The sequence below is a fragment of the Chroicocephalus ridibundus genome, chromosome 1 (genome assembly GCF_963924245.1).
Source record: "Chroicocephalus ridibundus chromosome 1, bChrRid1.1, whole genome shotgun sequence".
NCBI classification, from domain to species: Eukaryota; Metazoa; Chordata; class Aves; order Charadriiformes; family Laridae; genus Chroicocephalus; species Chroicocephalus ridibundus.
The window spans coordinates 168,243,158-168,265,166 of record NC_086284.1 but is presented as its reverse complement, the minus strand read 5'-3'; the positions used below and the strand labels follow the sequence as shown (position 1 = coordinate 168,265,166).

At 42.9% G+C, this 22,009-nt stretch overlaps 1 protein-coding gene across 2 annotated transcripts; it reads left to right on the top strand.

The window, feature by feature from the left end:
* Positions 1–1,005: 1,005 nt before the first annotated feature.
* On the top strand, positions 1,006–20,548 carry GAS2L3 (growth arrest specific 2 like 3). Of its 2 annotated transcripts, none has more exons than XM_063322716.1 (11): positions 1,006–1,034; positions 3,858–4,008; positions 4,767–4,887; positions 6,178–6,225; positions 7,210–7,378; positions 7,789–7,907; positions 8,914–9,055; positions 12,640–12,703; positions 13,378–13,516; positions 14,802–14,909; positions 15,652–20,548. In XM_063322716.1, the coding sequence occupies exons 4-11, from the start codon at positions 6,196–6,198 to the stop codon at positions 17,038–17,040; spliced, it is 2,160 nt and encodes a 719-aa protein (XP_063178786.1). In that variant the 5' UTR covers positions 1,006–1,034; positions 3,858–4,008; positions 4,767–4,887; positions 6,178–6,195; the 3' UTR covers positions 17,041–20,548. The 2 variants fall into 2 exon arrangements, with proteins under 2 accessions (XP_063178786.1, XP_063178784.1); XM_063322714.1 differs by having other exon boundaries at positions 1,007–1,034; positions 3,845–4,008.
* Positions 20,549–22,009: the final 1,461 nt, after the last annotated feature.

Sequence of the window (22,009 nt, the reverse complement as noted above, 5' to 3'; positions counted from 1 at the left end):
TAATAGAGTAAGACTAGATAATGAACATTAATAATACTAAAGAACCAATATTGATCCCGATACCAATATAAAATACACAAGGATTATACTCAGCCCATTCTATCAGCAGGGAGCTGTGGACAGCAAGTGCCCGACACTGCGAGTGCTACGGCTTTGGCTTCAGGGGGAAGGGAAGGGCTCAGGGGTCCGGCCCTGGGGCAAGGAGTTCTCAGGATTGCAGCCATCCTAGGAAGAGAGAAAACTCCTCTGCAAACTTTGTAATTTATACTGAATGTGATGATCATGGTATGAAACAATCAAGTCGGCCAGCTTGGGTCGAGTGCCCGGGCCTTGCTCCTCCTCACCCCTGCACCTGTCAAAGCTCGAAAACACCGAGACCTTGAATCCTACACAGCCTAGCTGGCCACAACGTAAATATTTTCACAAATTCAGATACTAGAGCCTTCTAAAAGTGCATTTTTCCCAAGCATTAGAAGAGACATTACTGAAAAGTAACATTGCCGAAAGAGAAATTAATCCTGTGTTGCCCAAACCCGGACAAACCCGCACCCCGCTCCCACCGCCGACGACCGAATTCCCGACCACGGCCCCGGGGAAGCAGAACTGCTGCCCCCAGGCAGCTGGTGACACAAGCAGGTGGGGACGTCGAGGCCCCTGCTTTCCTGACAGCCCCAACCGCCCGGCCATCTGCCGCGGCCCCCGAGCCAGCAGCGGCTGGGGGGCTGAGGCCTGACCCGCCCCCCGTGGGGGAGACCCGGCTGCCAGCGGGACCGCCACCCCCTCCCCGCCTCAAAGGCCGCTGCCTCCCGGTAAATGGGAGCGGGGCGGCGGGAGCGGCGGCGGGGGCTGAGGGCCAGGTGCGGCGGGTACGGCCCGGCCCCGCCCCGCCCCGCCCGGCCCCGCCCCGCCCCGCCCCGCCCCGGTCCCGCCCCGCGGGCGCTGATTGGCCCTTTCGAACGGAGCGGCCGGCGCGGTGCGGGCGGGGGCGCCCTGGTGCGCGGTGAGGGGGGAGCGCGGCGCGGCGGCGGCTGCCGGTGAGTACTGCGGGGGTCGGCCCGGCCCGCCACCATCGGGCAGGGGAGCGGCGGCGGCGGGGCGGGAGGTGGTAGCTGATAGCGGCAGCGCGGCGGTACCCCGCTCCCCCCCTCCCCGCACCGGGGTGTGGCGGTGCCCCCGGAGCCGGCCCGGGGCGGGTCCGGCGCTGCTGCGGGGGTCCCGCTTGCGGCGGTGAATCGGGGGAGCGGCAGCGCAGCGGCGGCGCCCGGTCAGTTCGCCAGTCTATAGGGGCAGCGCTTAAAAAGGTACTGAGCATCGCGGGGAGCCCCGTGCGGCGGGGACAGACCCCGGTGCTGGGCTAAGCCGGTTGCCGGGCTGGGCAAGGTCACCCTCCCGGGGGCGAGTTAGCATCTCTGGCATCGGTGTTGGAAGCGAAGTGCCGCGGAACTCACCCAGGGGAAGGGAGAGGGGAAGGGTTTTTGCATACCAGCCTTCAAACCAGTCTCTCCTGTGCCTCGCGCAGGCGTTTGAGGATGCGGCGCTGTTTTTGTAGGAAATTTGCCCTAGTGCTGTCGGCTAAAACGCTCATTCAGGTTGCTTAGTAAGGCGAAAAAACGTCTGGCTCCTTTCTTTGCCCGAAAGCTGGCTGTATGCCAGGGATGCTGCGTGTCACCTCTGGCACAGCAGCAGATCAAGACATGGGGGAAAAAAATACATGTAAGGCTGCAGGCTGGCCTGTGCGTTTGTAATTCTAAATGTACTGGGTGGATCTTTCATAATAAGACAGGTTTTTATATTTAACTGGTAATAAATGCCTACTGACCGTGGCCAGCCGGCAGCCTGCCTTTTGGCCATCAAGCCATGCTCCCCTCAGTGTTGCTTTGCTGGAAGAAGTGTGGTGTGGAAACAGGAGGGAGAGAAGGGTTTGTCTGTGATCGGGAGCAAGTGGGCCAGGGGTAGAGCGTCTCCTGTTATCCAGCCTCTCCCCAGAACTGGATGCTCCTGTGGTAAAGGAGCCGTCTGCGTGTCTCCTGTGGGGATGCCAGCAGCTGAGATGAAGTGCTCCTCCCTGAATTTTCTCTGGGTTTCTCTGCCCTAGCAGGTGAATCCAGGGCCTTCGCTGCCCTTTGGAAGGGGAGAACGGGCTCGCTGCCGTGTGTGCGGTCCTGGAGGGGCACAGTAAGGCAGTCCTGGGGAGAGCAGTCAGCGTGCCTTAATGTGAGGAGTTGGTTGCCACCCTAAAGCCCTTCACCTTGGACCTACTAGTCTGGTTCTTTCTCTTTCTTGCCTCTGAGGCCACCCCAGGGAAGCAGAGCTCCTGCTGACTCAGTATTGCAACAAAAGGGCTCTGTAATTGCTGTAGTGATGGGAGAGAGTAGTGCTCCGCTCCTTGGATGTCTCTTGTTGTGCCTGCCTCTTCTCTTCTGCATGTTAGGATATGTGTACCCAAAAAAATCTTGGCTATCCTGTAGTAGGTTTCAACAGATACTGACTTGACAGCTTCTTTCATTTCAGGGTGTTTAAAAACCTGGGTTTCGGTAGGTACTGTCAAGACTAATCTACAGTTTCCAGCTGCTCTGGGTTAGTCTATTGTGACTGCTTTTGGGTGTTGATGGAATAGAAGATGATGTGTTATATATCTTAAATATAAGGTGAAGACATAAAAGTGTTTCTACCCAAGGCTTTTTTAAAAGTCTGTGAACCCAAGGCTTTTTAATGAGTCTGTGAATCCCTTTAGGTTTCAGTTAAGTGGGATGGCTGCTTCAGTCCTCCAGTCAATGGCTGCTTCATCTGTATTTTGTGTATCTGTAGAGTTGTGGATTTTGTTTTGTTTTGTTTCTTTGTAAGCTGTGCAGGCGAGTAAAATGGGGCTTGGACTCGGTTCATCTTGTGCTACAGATGGCTTGTAATTAGTGTAGCGCGTCTTGCTGGTTGGGCCCCAGTGAATGATCTGTAAAACCTGATACAACTGATAATAAGCAGGCTATCTTGCGTAGCATCTAAGAGCCATGTGTTCAGCACCCTGAAGTATTTGCGTAAAGTGCTTTAGTATTTGCTGACTTTGCTGTTTCTCAGATTGCCTGGGGGCAGAGTGGAGGGCATCTCTGGAGAGCAGAGGCAGACTATGGTCTTGCGAGGCCGTCCTTTGTGGGTCATGTCCGGGGTGTGTCTTCACCCCCTTCCCCGAGGAATGCCTCTCCCTACGCCACGTGTCAGCAGATAGACACATTTTTCTCACCTCTCTTTCCTCATGTTGATCCACGGCTCTAGTCCTTTATCGGAGGTTTGGCAGTTGGCCAGCCAAAGGCAGCTCCTGCCTTCCCCAATCTATCGTTTGGGGCCGACTGCCTGTCTCGCAGTAGATCAGTGTTGCTGTATTGATCCAGCTGTAAGATGCTACTAAGCAGGATTTCTCCTCTCTTCCCATCCCACGGAACCTGTTGGCAGCAGAACCAGCAGAAATGAGGTGTTTTCTGGGAGCACTGCTGGGGGTGGGGGACCTCTACGTTTGCTGAGCTTGGCGCTGGGCTGATTGCCCCCTTGGTTGGGAAGCGCTTGCAGGTTTCTGGTGCTTCCTCTGTTTTAAGAGGTGAAGCAGGTAGAGAGCCCTCCTTGGGGATACCAGCTGGCCTGGAAATGGGAATGGCATGGCCTGAGGGTATGGGTGGGACATGATACAGTGCATTTTTATTCTGGGGTCTTTTCTCTCACACCTGTGATCCCTGAACACCAAATGTCTGTTGAATGAAGGTGAGTTGATAAAACTGGCATGCGTGGAAACTGATATGGTTCTAGCTGGAGCTGCCTGAATACAATATCAAATACTTGCTTCATTCATTATGTACAGCTTTTTGATGCAGGGAACCCAACTGGTTTGAGAAGGCAGCAGATTTGGTTATGACTCTACCTGGTACTGCAGTATTCACCTCATCACAGCACCTTCCGCACCTTTGCAGGCTGACTACTTGAAGGTGGCAGACTTCTGGGTCTTCTCATCCCATGCCTCTCCTCGTAAGTGATAAGGCTACATTAATATGTATTCCCTGCCATCTCAGAGCTGGACTGTTTGGGATCTGAAAATGGGTAATTGTTACTATATTAATTTTTCAACTCAAAATTCGTGCAGGGTAGTCTGTATCATCAGAGGGGTTTTTTGTTAAGTGTTTTTCAGATGTCCTGGTAATAAGCGAAGCCGTTTGACTTTCTAGAAAGCCCTTTGGCATATGGGCTTACAAAATAACTTGTTTTAGAAGAGCAGACCCTTGAAGTTCATGTGCCACAATTTTCCTTTTTCTTTTTTTTTTTTTTTTTTTAGACTAGTTTTTGTTAGACATGCCACAAAACTGCAGATGCTGAGCATTCTTGTGATAGCTGCTGTGTGAATATTTTGCTTTGTTCGTGTTTGGAGTGCTCCCTGTGAATTAGGCTGCCTTTTGTTTTCCCTTGGCAGTTAGTATGCTAGAGCTCTTGTTAGCCTATATGGAGCTCCTTATTTTAATGAGACCAACTTCTCTACTGGCTGTTCTGCTGTTGTTTTATTTATTTTTTTTAATCAATGAAGCCTCTTACTGCGGCTCTCTTGGGACAATAGCTTTCTTATGCTAAAGGAAAATGTATTCCCCTGGACAAAGCTGTGGGAAGCATAACATGCTCATTAGTAATGGTTGGTATATACACTGCCCTTCTCTTGTTCATTCATAGAAGGAAAAATGACATCAAGGAGAGGATGTCTCTTTTTTTTTTTTTTTTTCCTTCTTCTTCTTCCCTAGAAATAAAAGGAGGGGGAATGATATCACTTGAAGTGTCTCTGATAACGTTTGAGAAGTGCTAGCAGTCCTGATACAAGGGAGGGGCTTCAGTCTGAAACCAAACTGTTTGTTGGTCGTGGAGGTAAGTTGTTTGAAATGCCTGATGTGTGGTCCTATGGCGCGTGGGAGGGAAAAATGGGGAGGAAATGGCATCTTTCTGCTTTCTGGGTAAGAGGAAGGAGGAGAATTTTTATGAGAATTGGATCTTCTGTGGTGGGCTATTTGGCCTTTTGCTGTAGGAAGACCAGGTTCTGCAACAGATGGAGAAGAATACTGTCTATGTATACAGCTTAAACATCTGGGACAGGAGAGGGGAGTTATTCGTTTTTAAAGGAAAACAGATGAGTTAAAATTGTCTGGCTCTGCCTGCAATCTGGTTGCCAACCTACTCAGTAAGATGAAGTTTCATTGCAGCTATTAAGTAATGGAGCAAAAAAGTCGTTTTTAACTGCCTTCAGGACACAGATAGGTACGTTTTGAGGTTGTAGTGCCCTCCACTACCGCTGTGGAGAATTACGCTGAGGAAATTGCTTCTGGTGCGTGTGCGTGCAGCTAACCTGGTAATACCGCGCATCTTTTGACCTGGAGCCTACATGGAGCGACTTACTGATGCCCATCCCAGTGCAGAGTTTGTGCTGGGTTTTCCAATGATTGAAATTGGAATGATTGCTGGAAAACACTGCATTGGCTTCAGGAGAGAAGGCGTTGACCAGACTGCCTTTAAAACTTACCTTAAGGATTGTTCTGCCGGGGAATCGTCCTGATAACCATATTGCTGCAATAGTTTGCAGCGTTCTGTTGAAAACTTGGGCATGTGCTAGCTGTTGGGATATTGACAGAAATTAATAAAAGCATTGATTCCTCTCGTGTTTCTATGCAAGAAAAAAATCTCATTCTTCAAAATTAGTTTTTTGCTTTAAGATTTTCATAATCTTCAAAGTATTTAATGTAATCTCAGGATGCTCATATGTGTATGCAAGCATGTACAAGATACACTTGTGATAGCTGAGAAGGAAGGAGTGAATGCCAACATTGTTAAATGCAAGAATGGTTTGAAGTATTTATATTTCTCTTTGGCAAAGCAAATGCCTTACAGCTCCTTAAAATCATGCAAACCTCTGAGTATTATTTATGCACATGAAGTTAGTTGCTACTTTGTGCTGTAATAACTGCTGCTTTATTTAAGGGCAGAGAACTGGAGTTGACTGAATACTGGATCAAAACCTTAGCTACTAAGAAACTACCCTCTCTTCCCCGCTCCATTCCTGATTAGACTCGCATGTATTTTGCCAAAACAGCACCGGTGGTTTTTTCTTGGGATTTTCATGAAAGCAGGATCGACTGCATTAAAAATTCTCTTCTCTTTCCCCAGGGGGAGAAGCTAATGTAAATGCAGATGACCATGCAGAATGCAGTTCAGGTAACTGCCTTTTGTAATATTTGAATTCTATATAATGCTTTATTTATTGAAAGGTCTACCCTGAAGCAGACGAAATGCTAGAATCCCCAGAATCATCTCTGGTTTATTAAAAAAAAAAAAAGTAATAATTTTCTTACTTTACAAATGGAGCAATGGTGACAAGATGGATAACCCAGTGTTATATCAGATGGGTGTTCCCTTCTCTTCCTAAGTGCTGTTACCTGAGAAAGTTTTGAAGTCAAAGGCTCAGATTATTTAAAAACTTGCTTGATGATTAGGAGGTGTTTTTAAAACCCCCATATTGTAGTTAATCGCTTAAGTATGAATAAATAAATATATTTTATACACATGCTGAACTAAAGGAAAGTAGCTAAGCATACCAGAACAACTCTTTGTCTTTGGGAATTTTGTACATGAAATTTAAGTGTGGTCCTTTTCTTGAAATGTAAAGGTGCCTTTCAGTTTGAAAATATGCAATTCTTAAGAGAAATGCTAAGGATTCATGTTCAAGAACTGTGCTCTGTTCTTGCATGGGAATATGTTTCCTCTTTTAACATCATCATTTTAATGATTTAAACACAGAATGCCTCTGAAATGTTTGATCAGAGAAAATCAGTAGTCTGTAGTAAATTATATGATAAACTGCAGATTTCATTACTTAAAATGTGCCGAGGAAATAAAAAACAACCAAACACAAATTTAATGCGTGTTTTCTTTATTTAATATTCAGGAAAGTATGTAATTTTTAAATCCAAAGAAGTCGAGAGAAGGAATGTAGTAGTACTTTTTATGCAAGAGTTACTAATGAGAGCTGCACCGATCGTGATTACGGTTGTGTTGGTTTGGTGTATCATCTGTCTGAAGGGGAATAAAAACTTACTCTTTGAATAATAAACCTTTAGCATAATTCAGAACTTCAAGTTTTCATCATCTGACTGCAAATATTAGAGCTTACTGTCTTCAGCTCACTGGAATCTCCTGCAGGTGTGGTTTGGAGATGACCTTCCCTTAAGTCCCCGAAGTCCTCTGACTCCCAGGCACGGGCCAGGTTTGGCAGATGTCTGCCTCTACGACCAATGGATATCCGTGCGGCACGAAGCAACTTTGGTGCCTATGCAAGAAGATCTGTCCATCTGGCTGTCTGGCTTGCTGGGTGAGGTTAAAAATAAATTGCTGTCTATTAAATTTTCAAAGCGCTTTCCAATATTCCAGTCAGTGCTGACATTAATATCTATAGTACTATTAAGCCCTGGTGTATTTGAGCCTGAATGGCTAGGAGAATTACATTAAAATGCATGCTTTGGTTTTGGATTTTATTAGCTGCCACCTTTTAGAGGTAGGATGATTAATCGTTCTAATTTATATTTCTGAATCTTTTTAGTCTAATTAAAATCAAATTAAGTAGATATTTGATTTTTAGTTTACTTATATATTTCTACTACTTTTCAGTCTTTAATGCTGGAATGCTGTTTGAGTTGCCTCTACGTTCATATGAAACTTCTTTATCTTCTGTGGAGTAACTTGAATATTGATGTTCAGGTCTAATTTTTTTTTTTTTTTTAGGAATAGAAGTCAAAGCAGAACAGCTGCTTGAAGAACTTGATAATGGGGTTCTACTCTGCCAATTGGTTGGGGTTCTTCAAAACACAATTAAAAAATGTTGTAGTTCAAATAACTTAAGGGTGAGTTATATTGTGATTTTTTTTTTTTTTTTTTTTTTTTTTAACGCATCTATAAACTTTTTAATTGTAAGTAGTAGTAAAAGGAAAGCAGGTGAGTGAGGCTTCCCAACGTGGCATTCTGTGTGCTGTGTATCTGGAGACTGATTAACAATAGTGTGGCCTTATACATGGATAAACTGTCCTTTCGCAACAGATGACTTATTCTTTGTTAATCAAATCCTAAAGTCCTTACTAGTTTTTTAGTTTGATTTCAGTAGAAGTCTTGCCAGAAGAAGATCTAGTTCAAGTCTGGAGTTTGTTCCCCAATAACATCAGTGTGGGTTGGTAACGAGGTATCCATTGGTACTAGGTGGAATGTTTTATTCCAGAAACTGGTAGTTAAACTCTAGTATATAGGTTAGCCATGAAAATATCTGCATTGAGATATACCTGGAGATGGGCTTCAGTTTTTTTGTTGGGAACCAAGGCTGAGTTGAAACGTGAATCTCAAGCAATTGTTTTAAACAAAACTGTTTTAAATGAATTGTTTTAAAGGAAACAGCCCTTTGCTCCCTTCCGATTCCCTTTGCTTTCTAGAACAGGCTCTAAAATGTTGAGATCTGACAGCTAAGTATAGTTTAGTTGATTTGGGGTTCTGTCTGTTCATTCTGCTGCTGTGAACAGAGCTTGGGAAGTGGGAATAATTATCTAGACCTGTGAAATCACTAGTAAGACTTTTACCCCAGCGTGTGGGGAAATGGGCAAGCAACTGTATGGGCAGTTCTGGGAGAGGCTGCAGAGCTAAGGATGGTTCACTCAGTGACTCTTCACAACGGTAAGGTGGAACGTCTTCTACATTAGTGTATCTTTTTTTTAATAGAGTACATGGTGGGTTGAACACAAAATAGTTACTAACCACTGTTTCTGTATTCTGAATTTAGGGTTTATTTTCCTTTGCAAATTTTCTTTGAAATCCGTTGGCGATGTTGATGTGCACAATGTACTCTTTGTTTTCTTCCCTTACCAGAATTTTCCTATGAGAAAAGTTCCATGTAAGAAGGATGCTGCATCAGGATCTTTTTTTGCCAGAGATAATACAGCCAACTTTCTTAACTGGTGTAGGGCCATTGGAGTTGATGAGACTTATCTCTTTGAATCTGAAGGTTTAGGTAAATCTATCTTTTTGTAAGACTTGCTTTGATCTGTATGTGGATAACTACCTGGACAGGGAGATCTCTTGTGTGTAGTCTTGTGAAGCCTTTGTCACAACTGTACCTGTCTTCTGCAAGCTACTAATGCTTTTATTTATTTTAAGGCAGTGTTCACATAAAAGCCTCAAAAAAATCAGCTCAGTGACTGCTCTAACTTGCATGATGCTTTTCCAAAATTCTAAAAGTTGCCATGTGGGAGAAAAGGAGGAATGACAGCTGTGCAGCAAACTCCCATGTTTTTCCTTCCGTAAAAAGGCCCACTCAGAAACAGAGGAAAAAGGCGTTTTGCTTTCCCTGTGCGGGAAGACCACAGGGCCACGGAGCCAACTCACAATAAGATCCTTTATTTGGTATTAGAGCTCATTCTTGTTGCAGAAAGTCCTCAGAATAATGCATTCATGACTGCTAAATTTGGTAACTGCATCAGGGCCTTGTGCCTGAAGTGGCAACAGTCTGGTGGTAATTAACATTAACTGCAGGACCTACTTGACATGACTCTAAACCATTTTTATTTTCCCATTTAATAAGATAGTTATAAAAATAAATATTGCCAACTGTGTGTATGCCTGCCCCAATGCACAGTCTGTCCCTTATAACAAATAGCTTCTTGACTGATACTTACAGATGGAATAAAATTTTTTTGTCTGTTAATTAAGAGGAACTGTGCTTTCATCATATGGTAAATAACGAAACACTCTTCTACCTGCTATTATGTCAGTAAAAATTAATTAATACAAACCTTTCAGTGGGGAGCCAAATACTGTCTTTTTGGTGTGTTTGGTTGTTGTGGTTTTGTTTTTGTTTTTTTTTTTTTTTTTAAAAAAAAGGCAAAATATCTGCCTGTTAAGCAGAATAGCAAAAAATTGTGAAGTACCTTTGTTTTCAGTATTTAAATGAATTAGTCACAATATTTACTATATTTTCTTGATGTCTTTGTGCCATTTAATGCTATTTAAATGGGAGGCACTGTTTTCATTAACTGCTTTTCTTTTAAGCTCTCCTCCCTGCCTTCTCGACTGGATAAGTCATCTTTTAAAATAGTTGAGAAAATATCCTCATTTGCATCTGTCTCATTCTGATTTAACTAGGGAGTGTATCTTTTCTGCAGTGCCATGAAACACAGATGAGTAGGAGAACTGAGCTATAAGAAAATTAGTTTTAATATTTCTTTCAGTTCAACATGGTACGAATTGCATTGCTTAAACATCTTAGTTCCTGTAAGTGGATGGGTAACTAGAACCTGTTGAGCCTCCCTGAGATAAGCAGACAGGATTTCCTAATGCTGTGGCTTTCGCTCATAGACGAGAAGTGTTTTGAAGTCTGATTGTAACTCTTGACACAAGCTTGCTTTGTGGCATAAATATCTTCTATGAGTCTTTTTGGCAGTTGAAATGAGCAGACTTGCAGCCTCCTTGATGAAACATTCTTTCCACTGATGTTCTCCATCAAACTTTCAAGCTATTCTTTATGAATAAAATGGGGGAAAGACAATTTGACCATTGTTCTTTTCTGATCAGATACATCTAGCAACACCTCCTAAAAAGTGTGAATGGCTGTGAAGGAAATAAATAAAGTGGCTCCTGACACAGCAGAAAGGGAGAGTAGTCATTGTGGGATGCCCCTTGACATGAAGACAAATGTCTTGATCTCTGATAGAGGTTTTTCTCTTCTGGATTCAGGCAAATTATGCCTCTTCTGTTACAGCTGACAAAACCACTTATTAAAAAACAAACAAACAAACAAAATGATGAAATGACCTCTAGTACTTTTTAGATGATGGCTGTGCCAGCTTTCTTTCCTAAATTTACCCTTCATAATCAATCTCTTAAAAAGTAGACTTATAAACTGTAGTAGCTGACGTAAACAAGAACATCTGACTTCATACTCAGCTTATACTTTAGGAAACGCTTCAGTCTTTTTTAAAGAAAAGTCATTTTAAATATCAAATTGAACATCAGAAAGATGTTAGATTTCATCTGTAAATATAGAGCTGGCTCATTAGGCTTCTCTTCAGAGTGAACTTCCAGTTTCTACTGAATATTGTTACTGCACAGTATGAAGATAGTCAGACTTGTTTATATAAATGTTACACCATATGAAAATTGTATCTACGGCCTTTCACATTTCTTATACTTGATGGTTGTGGAGGAAAGAACAGTGCCGTGTGTGCAGGTGGAGGGGAGTCGAATGACCTTTCTCCCAGCCTTTGGTTTCTGAGTTATTAGGTAGTATATGTAGTTGGCCTTGTTTCTTTTTTTTTTTTTTTTTCTTGCACACCTAAAGATTGAAGTTGCAGAAACCAAAACAGACATTGCTTTCCTCCTGCCTCTTCTATTCTACAGTGCAGCAGTAAAAATAATTGAAGGTTTTCATTTCAAAGTTGTCAAGAAAGCCCAGAAAAACTGCCACGGTCACCTACACACCGTTTGGATGTTACTTCACTCTTCCACCTCATTCTTCAGCTCTCCTGGTCATGAGTTAATGTGTCTGCGTGGTTGAGTGCTTGCAGCTGTTAGAGCTGCTCGGAACTGAGGGGTGCAAAGCAGCCTCTGCGTTGGGCACTAGCTGGGTTAATGTGGGCACAGTCCTTGAGAAGCAAAGCCTAGTGCAAAACTCTGCCACTAACGTATCTGAAATAGCGTTGCCTCTTCTCTCTGATCACAGCCAGTATCTGATGTTTGCATCTGAGAGTTTACCTCTTAAACCAATGTCGTTCTCACCTCCTTCTTATGCACAGGGGTTTTGACTCTCTTTCTCAGATAGATGCTCACAAAGTTACCAAATTCTGAAGAAAACCTTTGGGTGAATGGGGCAGGAGATGGGGGCTTATAAGGAAGGTTGAAATGAGGGTATAGCATGGGGTAGGGGAGCTGCCACTGGCCAAGTGGTATCTTCTGGTGCAACTGGGTGAATCTGCCATATGGATGGACCCTGCTTGTGCCCAGAACTTTTAAAGTGATAAGAAAAAGGATCTGTTCCTTACTGAAATGGTAACAATCTCCCAGATTAGTCTTTCCCAGCCAAGGGTTTAAACGAATTAGGCTGGGTGGCTGCATAGCCATCCACTTGTTAGCTAGATCCTTTGCAGTGTGTTCTCCTACGGTTGTTCACCTTATAGAGTATGTGCCCATCTGTGTGTATTGCACAAGTGTGAACAGATGGAGTATGTTTTCTTATTTGCAGTTGTTGAATGCTTTTCATCTTTAAGACTGCTATAATACATTTGGGGCTAGGGAAGGGAAAGTTCTCAGATCTCTTTCTTTCCAGATCACATCAAGAACAAACAGCATAAAATCAAATAAAGTGTATTTCTCTTAGGAGTGATTTCAGGAGTCCCAGGATGGGTTTAAACACCTTTTGGAATAGAAAATTAGAGTTGAAAAACATATAGTGCTTTATCCATGATAATGTAGCTCACCTCTGGGTAGAATGGTGGCAAAGTTAGTCACCTATTCCTTATCTTCCCTTCTCTGTGCCTAATTGCACAAGCCTGCCCACAGTAAATATGAGCTCTAACTCCCTTTTATTCTCTTCCCTTTTAGTTTTGCACAAGGATCCAAGGCAAGTGTATCTTTGTTTGTTGGAAATTGGACGCATTGTATCCAGGTATGTGATCCCTACAGACTCTAACAAGAAATTGAAGAACATATTCAATTAAGTTAAAGTTAAGACAATCTGCGGTCATTAACATCTACTGCATTGCACTTAATTTCGTGCAGAAAATAATGAGTAGCTTTTCTAGGACCAATACAGTACCAGTGGTTTTTTTTTTCAAATACATATCAGATTCCTTTCACAGAGAAGTGCTGATCAATACTGGTTTTTATAGCTGTATGTTTAAGCACTATATTCAGCTTATGGATACATGTGCACCTTGGAAGAAGTCACTGAACATTAAATACAGTTTTATGGTCTTCATTTTCTAAGCTTTTTGGCAGATATGTCTTTGTCATTCCCTAAATTTAGATTTCTAATTTATATCTAGTGCAGAGCTGGAAGCTTTAAGATACTTGATATAAATTGGATGTGACCTAAATTGCGTAGTTTTGACAGTATTTTTACTGCCTTCTCTGGTAGCTCCAAGACCACCTTTGGGAGGACTTCTACTAGAAACTCAAGACTTGCTCCTTCTCTTTGTGTTATCAAGGCAGTTATTCCTCTGACTCGTGTAGTGCTGTTCCCTGTCGGTCAAACTACTCAGAATTTTGCATGTTTGTTATCATCAGTTTCTTTTTGTTTTCTTTAGCAATTAAACTCCCTACTTTTGTATTTGTGTTGAGGTATGGAGTTGAACCTCCTGTACTAGTAAAACTAGAGAAGGAAATTGAGCTAGAGGAAACGCTGCTGATGACCTCTGGACCACCATCACCTATTAGTACAGCAAAGTCATGTTGTCACCATGGGGAGCTACATGAGGCAGTAAGTACTACTTATTTATTGTCATATGGGCTTTAAATCAAACTCTAATTTTAGTACTTGTATGATCTGTCTCAGTAAAGAAAAGCTGGTTTTCATCTAATATTTGTGAGCCTCCTTAAATAGAAAACAGAAGAGTATGCATCTCTTTTGAACAACTAGTTTTTTTTAAATGTAAGCAAAATGCTGTTATATATATGTATTTTGGAGTTAGTGCGTCAGTGCATATAACTTGCCTTGATTTCCACCCACCCTCCACCTTTCATTGCTTCTTTGAGTATAAGAAATACTCTCATTCAAGCCTTCTGGTGTGTCAATATCCTAAGACTGTAACGTATGCTTCTGTTCAATTTGATGTTTTCATAAAACTTCATCAAATATTAAAGTAGACTTTGATGAAACCCTTTTGAAAAAGACTTTAAATAAAACCTCTGTAGCTGTACCAATTGGAAATTAATACGTATGCAGAAAAGGAAATGATGTATACATCTTGGGAAGTGATCCAAAACGAATGGTGAACAACTTTTCCATTTTGCTTTAAAATGCACGTTGAGACTTTAAGATTCATTTATTCTGAAGGTCCTCTGTGTTGTAATATAAAACTTCTGCTTCTTTGGGAATATCAACCACCAGATCCTCGCTCTCCCTGAAAAGTCTTACAATTTTTACTGCTTGGCAATAGTCTTGACCTTCCAATTTGTTAAGTTTCTAAGTGTCTGTAAGAGGCACATCTTCTCTAACCCTGGACTTATATGGGGACTACCTTTTTTTTTTTTTTTTTTTTTTTTTTTCCCAGTGCTTTCCTTCTTGTGTGTAACAGAAGATTGACTTACAAAAGCCTTACAGAAAGTTAAGGAGAATGCTGAAATAGCCCTACGTCAGGTGTAGCAAATGGATTCAGTCACAGGAGAGGCTCAGGCACTTGTTTCAATTTCTAGAGACTGTAACAGTGTCTTACAAGGTGGTGGTTAGAATTTGATGTTACTATGCACAGTGTTACAGATAAAAAGGAAAGTAGAAATAACACAAAATCGAAGAAATCACGAAAATTGGATTAGAACGACTCAAAATATTTGTACATACAGTTTGTTCTTTCTTTTAATCTTTTATTCTACATTTTGAAGCTCTATGCAGCTGAGATTTTCTTTTGAGGGAATAGAACTCTAGTGTTTTCTTAGATGATGAGATGAAGATATCAATATCTTTTCTTATACTAAATACCTCAATAAACTGTAAAACACAGGCTTCTGTTAAAATACTAACAAATGCTTTTGATTTTAATAACTAGGTTAAACATATAGCAGAAGATCCTCCCTGCAGTTGTTCCCATCGATTTTCAATTGAATACTTATCAGAGGGACGTTATAGACTGGGAGATAAAATACTTTTCATACGGGTAAGTAGTTTCTCAAAATTCCAACTTATATTCATAATGGGGGGAGAAATGCTTATTCCACTTAAGTGGAATACCTCATTTTATGGTATTGTTTTAGAATTACAGAATGATTTAGGTTAGGACACCACATCATCCAATCTCCTATTCAAATTAGGTATAGCTAATTAGATCTTACAACTATTGATTTTTACAACCACACTAAACTAAGCAAGTTAATGTTTTTTGTGGTGTTTCTAACATTTCAGTACCAACTTGCAATATAAATAAAGGTAACGCAATAGAATATCCTGAGAACACTGCTTGGTCAAAATCTGGATGCTTGGGGTTTATAATTTGCAGGATAGTTGAGTGTTGTCTTTCTTCAGCAGACGTAAGGGTTTCTGGGATTAAAATGTTATGACAACATCCATAATCTGAACAAAACGTGTATCCAAAACTCTGTACTAAATAAAGATGCTGACAGAATGGTTAAGCTGTCTTCTGTGTATATGTTTTCATTGTTTCCTGACACATAATGACTCTCTCTGCAGGAGAAACTACCTAATAAAAGAACTGGGAAGTATAAGCCTTATTTGTTGTATAATTTCTCCTTTTTAAAATGTTTCTGTGTAAGAAAGGAGGTCCTATTTTTAGTCGATTTCAATAGATTTCAATGTAAGATGAAGATACAGTGCTGCATAAAACATGATAGAAGTTTCTCTTTTTCTTCTCCTGCTCCCATCCCCTCTTCCCCCATTTTCAGATGCTACACGGCAAGCACGTGATGGTACGTGTTGGTGGAGGCTGGGACACTCTTCAAGGTTTTCTGCTTAAATATGATCCGTGCCGAGTGCTTCAGTTTGCAACTCTGGAACAAAAAATCCTGGCGTTTCAGAAAGGGGTCACCAGTGACAGCGTCCCCAACTCGGCAGCGAGAACTCAGGAGCCTCCTGTCATGAATCCAATGTCAGCTGTCAGTATGTTTCAAAAGCAGCCATTGAAACCCCCTACTCCTGTTTCAGCTTTCGGGGCCGGTGCCAAGAAGGTTTTATCTAAACGTCCTCAGTCCCCTGCCCTGGCATCACCGAAAGTGCCGGTGCCCCTGTCCTCCACAGCCAAGCCATTGACAGTCAGGTCCAAATTACAAGGGTCTTCGGGGACAGGCGTGCAGTCTCCTCTCAGACCGTTAGCTGGCACCTCAAAGAAACCGGAGTCTCCTGCACACAACTCGGCAGCTTCTGCCCCTTCACAACCTGTAAGCAAAAGCTCTTCATCTGCAGGAATGAGAACGGCTCTTGTTCACGCTGAAACATTGCGCAAACGTATTCGGTCCCCCGATGCTCCCAAGGTGAAATTTGCCCTGGCTCAGAGCTCCCCGGCACCAGCGCTGCATCCTGCCCTCTCGTCCTCTAAAAAACAGCCGTCTCGCTTGCCTGGGACAGCTGAAACGATGGCTTCAAAGCAGAAGCATGTTGCCGCTAAATGCAAACCAGTATCTGTCACTAAAACCAAAGCGAATTCAGTTGCTCCGAGGGCTGCCCGGCCGCCTGTTACGAATCTGCGTGCCGTTGCCAAGTTTGCACATTCTCAGCAGCTCCTTGCCAAACCTCCTTCTGAAAACACTATTCAGACATCGGGAACTGGGTCTCGGCATCCTCAGAAAGCTCCACAAACAGCTTCTGACCTGGCAAGGAACCTGAAAACGGCTTCAGTCCTAAAACACTCAGCTTCTGCACCTTCCCTTGTAGTTAGCAAAGCATCAAAGTCACCACCTACACTGGTATCTACAAGCAAAAATGTATCGTCAGGTGTCAATAAGCAGCCAAATGTCAGTAAACCCCCTCAGGTTGGACCCACTTCATCCAAACCTCCTGAACGCACTCCCTTATCTGTTGTACGACTCCCTCAAACTTCAGCCAAAGCAGCAGTGACCAAAAAGCCAATGCAGCCTTCCACGAAAGGCCAGCCTACAGCCAAAAACTTGCAAGCAAATGAAGGCTTGGCCCCAGCAGCCAAGAAGGCTCTCCCTAAGGGAAAATCAGCAACAGCGTGTAACAAAGGGACACCTGGTGTGTCAAAAGGTCCTCTTACGAAGAGCAGGCAAGATGATCACTATTTTGTTATGACAGGGAGTAAAAAACCCAGAAAGTAAACTTATTTGTTACTTTCTGTGGAAGTTTTATTTCATTCAAAACGGGCCTCTAGCATCTGCTACGCTGAGGACAAGGAAGAAAGTTAAATAACACTACATTTACCATGAAATATTAGATATAACCTACATTTTGCTGCATAACTTATGGTAAGAACTGTATTTATTTTGCAGTTTAGAATCTTCTAATGGGCTATATTCAGAAGTGAGCTTGCTTGCTGTGGAGCGCCGTGGAACAGAGAATCTCTCTGTGTGCTGCTAGCCTGACCTGCTGCGGGGAAGGTGGGAGAGAGGGAAGGGGAGCCAGGGCTGCTGCTTTTGCTGCCGCTTGTTTCCAAGGGAGCAAAGCCTGCCGGAGAAACACCTACCCAGGGCAGAGCCCGAGCGATTCCGGTGGTTCTGGCACATCTGCATCAAGGCCTGTGGCAAGCGATAGAGCTGTGCACAAGCTGTAAAAGTTCTAATACCTCAAATGAAGTTATTTTTTGGGTTTTTTTTAGTTCACCAGTGTCTCAGAACCCAAATTTGGGTCACCTGCGTGTATTAGTAAGAAAGAAATCTCTAGTCACGTTTAGATTTGACAGCTGCCATTACCAGTGTTCACTGTGCCCCCTATATGCCTTAAAGTGGCTTCAGCTCGCTTGGAAGTGGAGCCTTCTTGGTTTGTGTTAAGTTGGACATGGAAAATCGTGGCCTGGATCGCTCTCACTTGTGCCTTAGCCTCTCAAATTCATGACAGATCTCTTCAGTGAGCAATGCTACTTTTAAAACCCTGGGCAGATAACCTTGCTTAGTTCATGTTCAAATCTGACTATAAGTGAGCCCCGTCTGTCTTAGAAAGCTCTTGCTGCATGGAGAGAAGCTCCTGAGGTTCTGGGAGGGTGCTTTCCCCTGGGATGGAGCCCCAGAGCAGCTCCTGCTCCTGGGATGCAGAGCTGCAAGTACTGACCTGCACAGCCTTTACCGCTCTGCAGGAGTGGCCTTTTACATGTAAAACTGAATTGCTAAATACTTCTTAGTGCCACAGGTTAATTTTTGTGGGCAGTCTTAGTCTGCAGTGGCCTTTTATCGTTTTATTTATCGAGACCTTCTTACTGGCTCTCATGTATTACTTTCTGGAGGTGTGGAGTAGTTTCCCGAGGGGGTGAGGGGGGACTACATTTGCCTTTAAACATCCAAAGGTGCCAAAAAGCTATGCACTTGTTTACGCTCTTAACTCCTGAAGGCTTTCAGTGGGTTAAACGTCTGTGGTGCTTAACACCTTTACCCTTAACAGAAGTGAGTTTCATGGTAGGTGAATAAAAACTACTGTCTTTGGGGGTGGCCTTGTTTAGGAAATTTTGGTTCTAAGGAACAGTCATTCCTACAAACACCGAGGAGCTCTCAGGTTCTGTGAAGAGACACTGCTGACTTCCACGGACCATCACTGCTGCTCTTCGCTCCAAGGATATTTACTTATGAGCAGGAGAAGAGATGCATGGAAACTGCAGCTTCTGATGTTGTATATTTAATTATTTTTTTATTTTCCCCCTGGATCTGGAGTAAGCAAGCATCATCAACTAATGATGAATTCTCATGCACAGTGGCAAAGTCATTGAGCTGCCTTTCTGAGCACCTTGTTAGCTTTTTTTATTTATGATTCTATTTATGCATATCTACTGTACAATACTGCTTACAACCTGCTGGGAGTAAACAGTAAACCCCAATATCCGAACTGTAGGAGGAAAACAGATCAGTTTTAATTACATGGACACAAGTCCCGCAAGCTTGCATACAAAGTTGTATGTTTGGGGAAGGCCTTAGGCTTACTCGTTTTATAAATACACTGGTCAAAGCCACTACTGCAAATGTTAAGAATAGCATTGACCGTAGTGGACTGCTTTCATGTTAAATGATAAACTTGGCACACAGCTTCATATGCTGAAAGCATTTTACAGTAGATGACTTGCTTTTGATTTGGGGCTTCCAAATAGCGAGCTACGATGTGATGTATCTCAGATTAGTAGCTGAATATTTGGGGTTTCTTTCTGTACCGGGTCTGACTGAGATGGAGTTAACTTTCTTCATAGCATCCCATATGGTGCTGTGTTTCAGACCTGTGACTAAAACAGCGTTGATAACACACCAGTGTTTTGGCTGTTCTTGCACAGGGACAAGGCTTTCTCTTGTTCCTCCTCTGCCCCCACAGCAAGTAGGCTGGGGTAGGCACCAGATGGGGAGGGACACGGCTGGGACAGCCAACCTGAACTGGCCAAAGGGCTCTTCCGTATCGTCACCCTCAGCAATAAAAATGGGGTAGAGCAATAAGGAGGAGGTTGGTGGGGGTGCTTGCAAGTTTGCAGACTGGCTGGGCATCAGTCTGCCTTGTGGGAGGTAGTGAGTGATTGCCTTTGCATCACTTGGTGGTTTGGTTTTTTCCTCTTTACTTGTTAAACTGTCTTTATCTCAACCTGTGAGTTTTCTTGCTTTTGCTGCTCTTTTTCTCTCCTTCATCTTGCTGGGGATGGAGGGGGGAGAGAGTGAGCGAGCAGCTGTGTGGGTGCTTGGCTGCTGGCTGGGGTCAACCCACACCACCTTTCGAACTGTTTACAAGATTTTTAGCAGTAACTTAAACACTGAGACTCTTGGATCTCAGTGTAAAGCTGTCCCCATATAGAATCATAGAATGGTTTGGGTTGGAAGGGACCTTAAAGATCATCTAGTTCCAACCCCCCTGCCATGGGCAGGGACACCTCCCACCAGACCAGGCTGCTCAAAGCCCCATCCAGCCTGGCCTTGAACACTTCCAGGGATGGGGCAGCCACAACTTCCCTGGGCAGCCTGTTCCAGTGCCTCACCACCCTCACAGTAAAGAATTTCTTCCTAATATCTAATCTAAATCTCCCCTCTTTCAGTTTAAAACCGTTGCCCCTCGTCCTATTGCTCCACTCCCTGATAAAGAGTCGCTTCCCATCTCTCCTGTAGGCCCCCTTCAGGTACTGGAAGGTTGTTATAAGGTCTCCCCAGAGTCGTCTTTTCTTCAGGCTGAACAACCTTTTTAAACTCTAACTTCAGAGAAAATTAAGCAGATGTCTTCGTCTTTGTGATCCGTTATCTCGTGTAATAGACTGAATTTTATGGTTCAAAATGAAATTAAAAAAGGTAAGCTTTTACAGTTGAAACCTCTATCAGCTTATCTAAAGATGGTTCACCTGTTACACGTGGATAGGCTTGGTTTGGTTTTATTACAAAAATAGTATATTTGAGCATGGTCTAACTTCTGTGTATATTGCAGTCTCCAACTTTATAGTCATATTCTAACTATAGGTGTCATATGTAACATGAGGTGAGCCAAGATTAAGATGTAACAAAGTACCTCCTAATGGAAATACATACTGGTTTTGCAATGTTTACACTGCCAAATAGCAAGTCTAATATTCAGCTTGTATTACTTTTTGTGAGGGAAAGATTACTTGGTACAAGAATCTGACTGAATTCTCCATGTGTTATCAATGTCCTTCTGTACGAGTACTTATTTTAAATAAACATGCTGCACTTTTTTTATGTGCACACATTTTTTTTCTTCTACTGTCATCTTTTTTTGGGGAGGGAAAGGTAACGTATTTCAGAAGGCTTATGTTTTCCCTTTACCACGACATAAATAGTAGCTTCCATCTCAGGCTATTATGAAGATATAAATAGCTGTTTCTAATCCATTGTTTTGTTTGGAGTTCAAGACCTCTTTACTCTGCTCCCGGTTTCAGTATGACTAATTGAGTAGAAGGGGCTTTCTACTCTTCCCTAGCTGACAATGTAGCCGAGTAGTTTCAGATATACCTCTGAGAGTTTTATTCTTTGCAGGTCTACTTGAAATATAAAGCATTCATGTGTGAATATTTTCCATGCTTACATCTTGTCAACAAACTTTAGACCCACCTCTGTGTTGCCAACAATAACAGAAATTTAATTGGCTCTACTGAGAGGAGAATTGGGTCTTCTCACTGGAGTTATATAATTAAGGGTTTTTTACTCCCCACTTGATTTTCAAAAAGTGTTTTAGTACCTGCAGTTCTCTGCCTGTTCTGAAGGGGCTTGAGGTCCCGCCAGTCTGAGGTTGGTGCCTAATTATATAGATTACACTTATCCTTCCCCTTCAGCCTTGCCTAGTAAGTGCGTTCTTGCGGCATCTACCATACTTGTGCTCTGCAGAGATGTTGGTTACAGCTTTCTTTTAAGAGATGGTGGTATTACAACTGGCCAATAAAATATGAAGACAGCCCAAGACTCTCTCGGGTAACTATCCAACAACAGTGTCATGCCTCCTTGTCCCCGGGAATCTTAAATCACTTACTGTCCACCGGTAAAGCTTTAAAAGGAGATATGGAAGATGTTTTTTCCTCCTACTGCAAAACAGCCTTCATTGCTGGTAGGTATTACGTATTCTGGTGAAACTGCATGGTTTATTCTAAATGAGGATAAAGTGACCTCACTCGGTTAGCTTTCTTAAAGCTAACCCCTCCTTCCTGGGTTAGTTTTCTAGCCTTTTGACCTTAATAGAAAAGATGGGATCATTCACACTTTTTATGGGTAGGTATATAGGATGGGTACTCACTTTTATTGTAAAAAAAAAAAAAAAAAAAGGCTTACTTCTAGTATCCACAGTCCAAAGCCATTCTCCTAACTCGGTGGAGAGGCATTCCTGAAGTCTTAAACTCTTGCCTCTCAAACTCCATTGAAGAGTGTAATTTCAGGTTACAGCCCTGCTTACAACTAGTCAGTGGGAAATGCTAGTTCCTCACTACACCTATAGGTGCATTAAAATCAGAATAGCCTCACTAGGTGCTTAGTTTAGGACTCTGGCTACTAGTTGTGCACAGAGTTCCTAATCTGGGAAAGCCAGGCACTCTACCTTGTGCTGACAGTGTAGGACTCCCCAGCAAAATGTCCTTTGCCAGAAGTATATTGCTCCGTGCAACTGTCATGCTCTTCACAA

Excerpts from the sequence above, each read along its gene's own strand:
- GAS2L3 (XM_063322716.1), top strand. The coding sequence starts at position 6,196 with ATGCAGATGACCATGCAGAATGCAGTTCAG. Across the intron at positions 7,379-7,788 it reads CTGGCTGTCTGGCTTGCTGG|GAATAGAAGTCAAAGCAGAA; the intron begins GTGAGGTTAAAA and ends TTTTTTTTTTAG. Across the intron at positions 14,910-15,651 it reads ATAAAATACTTTTCATACGG|ATGCTACACGGCAAGCACGT; the intron begins GTAAGTAGTTTC and ends CCCCATTTTCAG.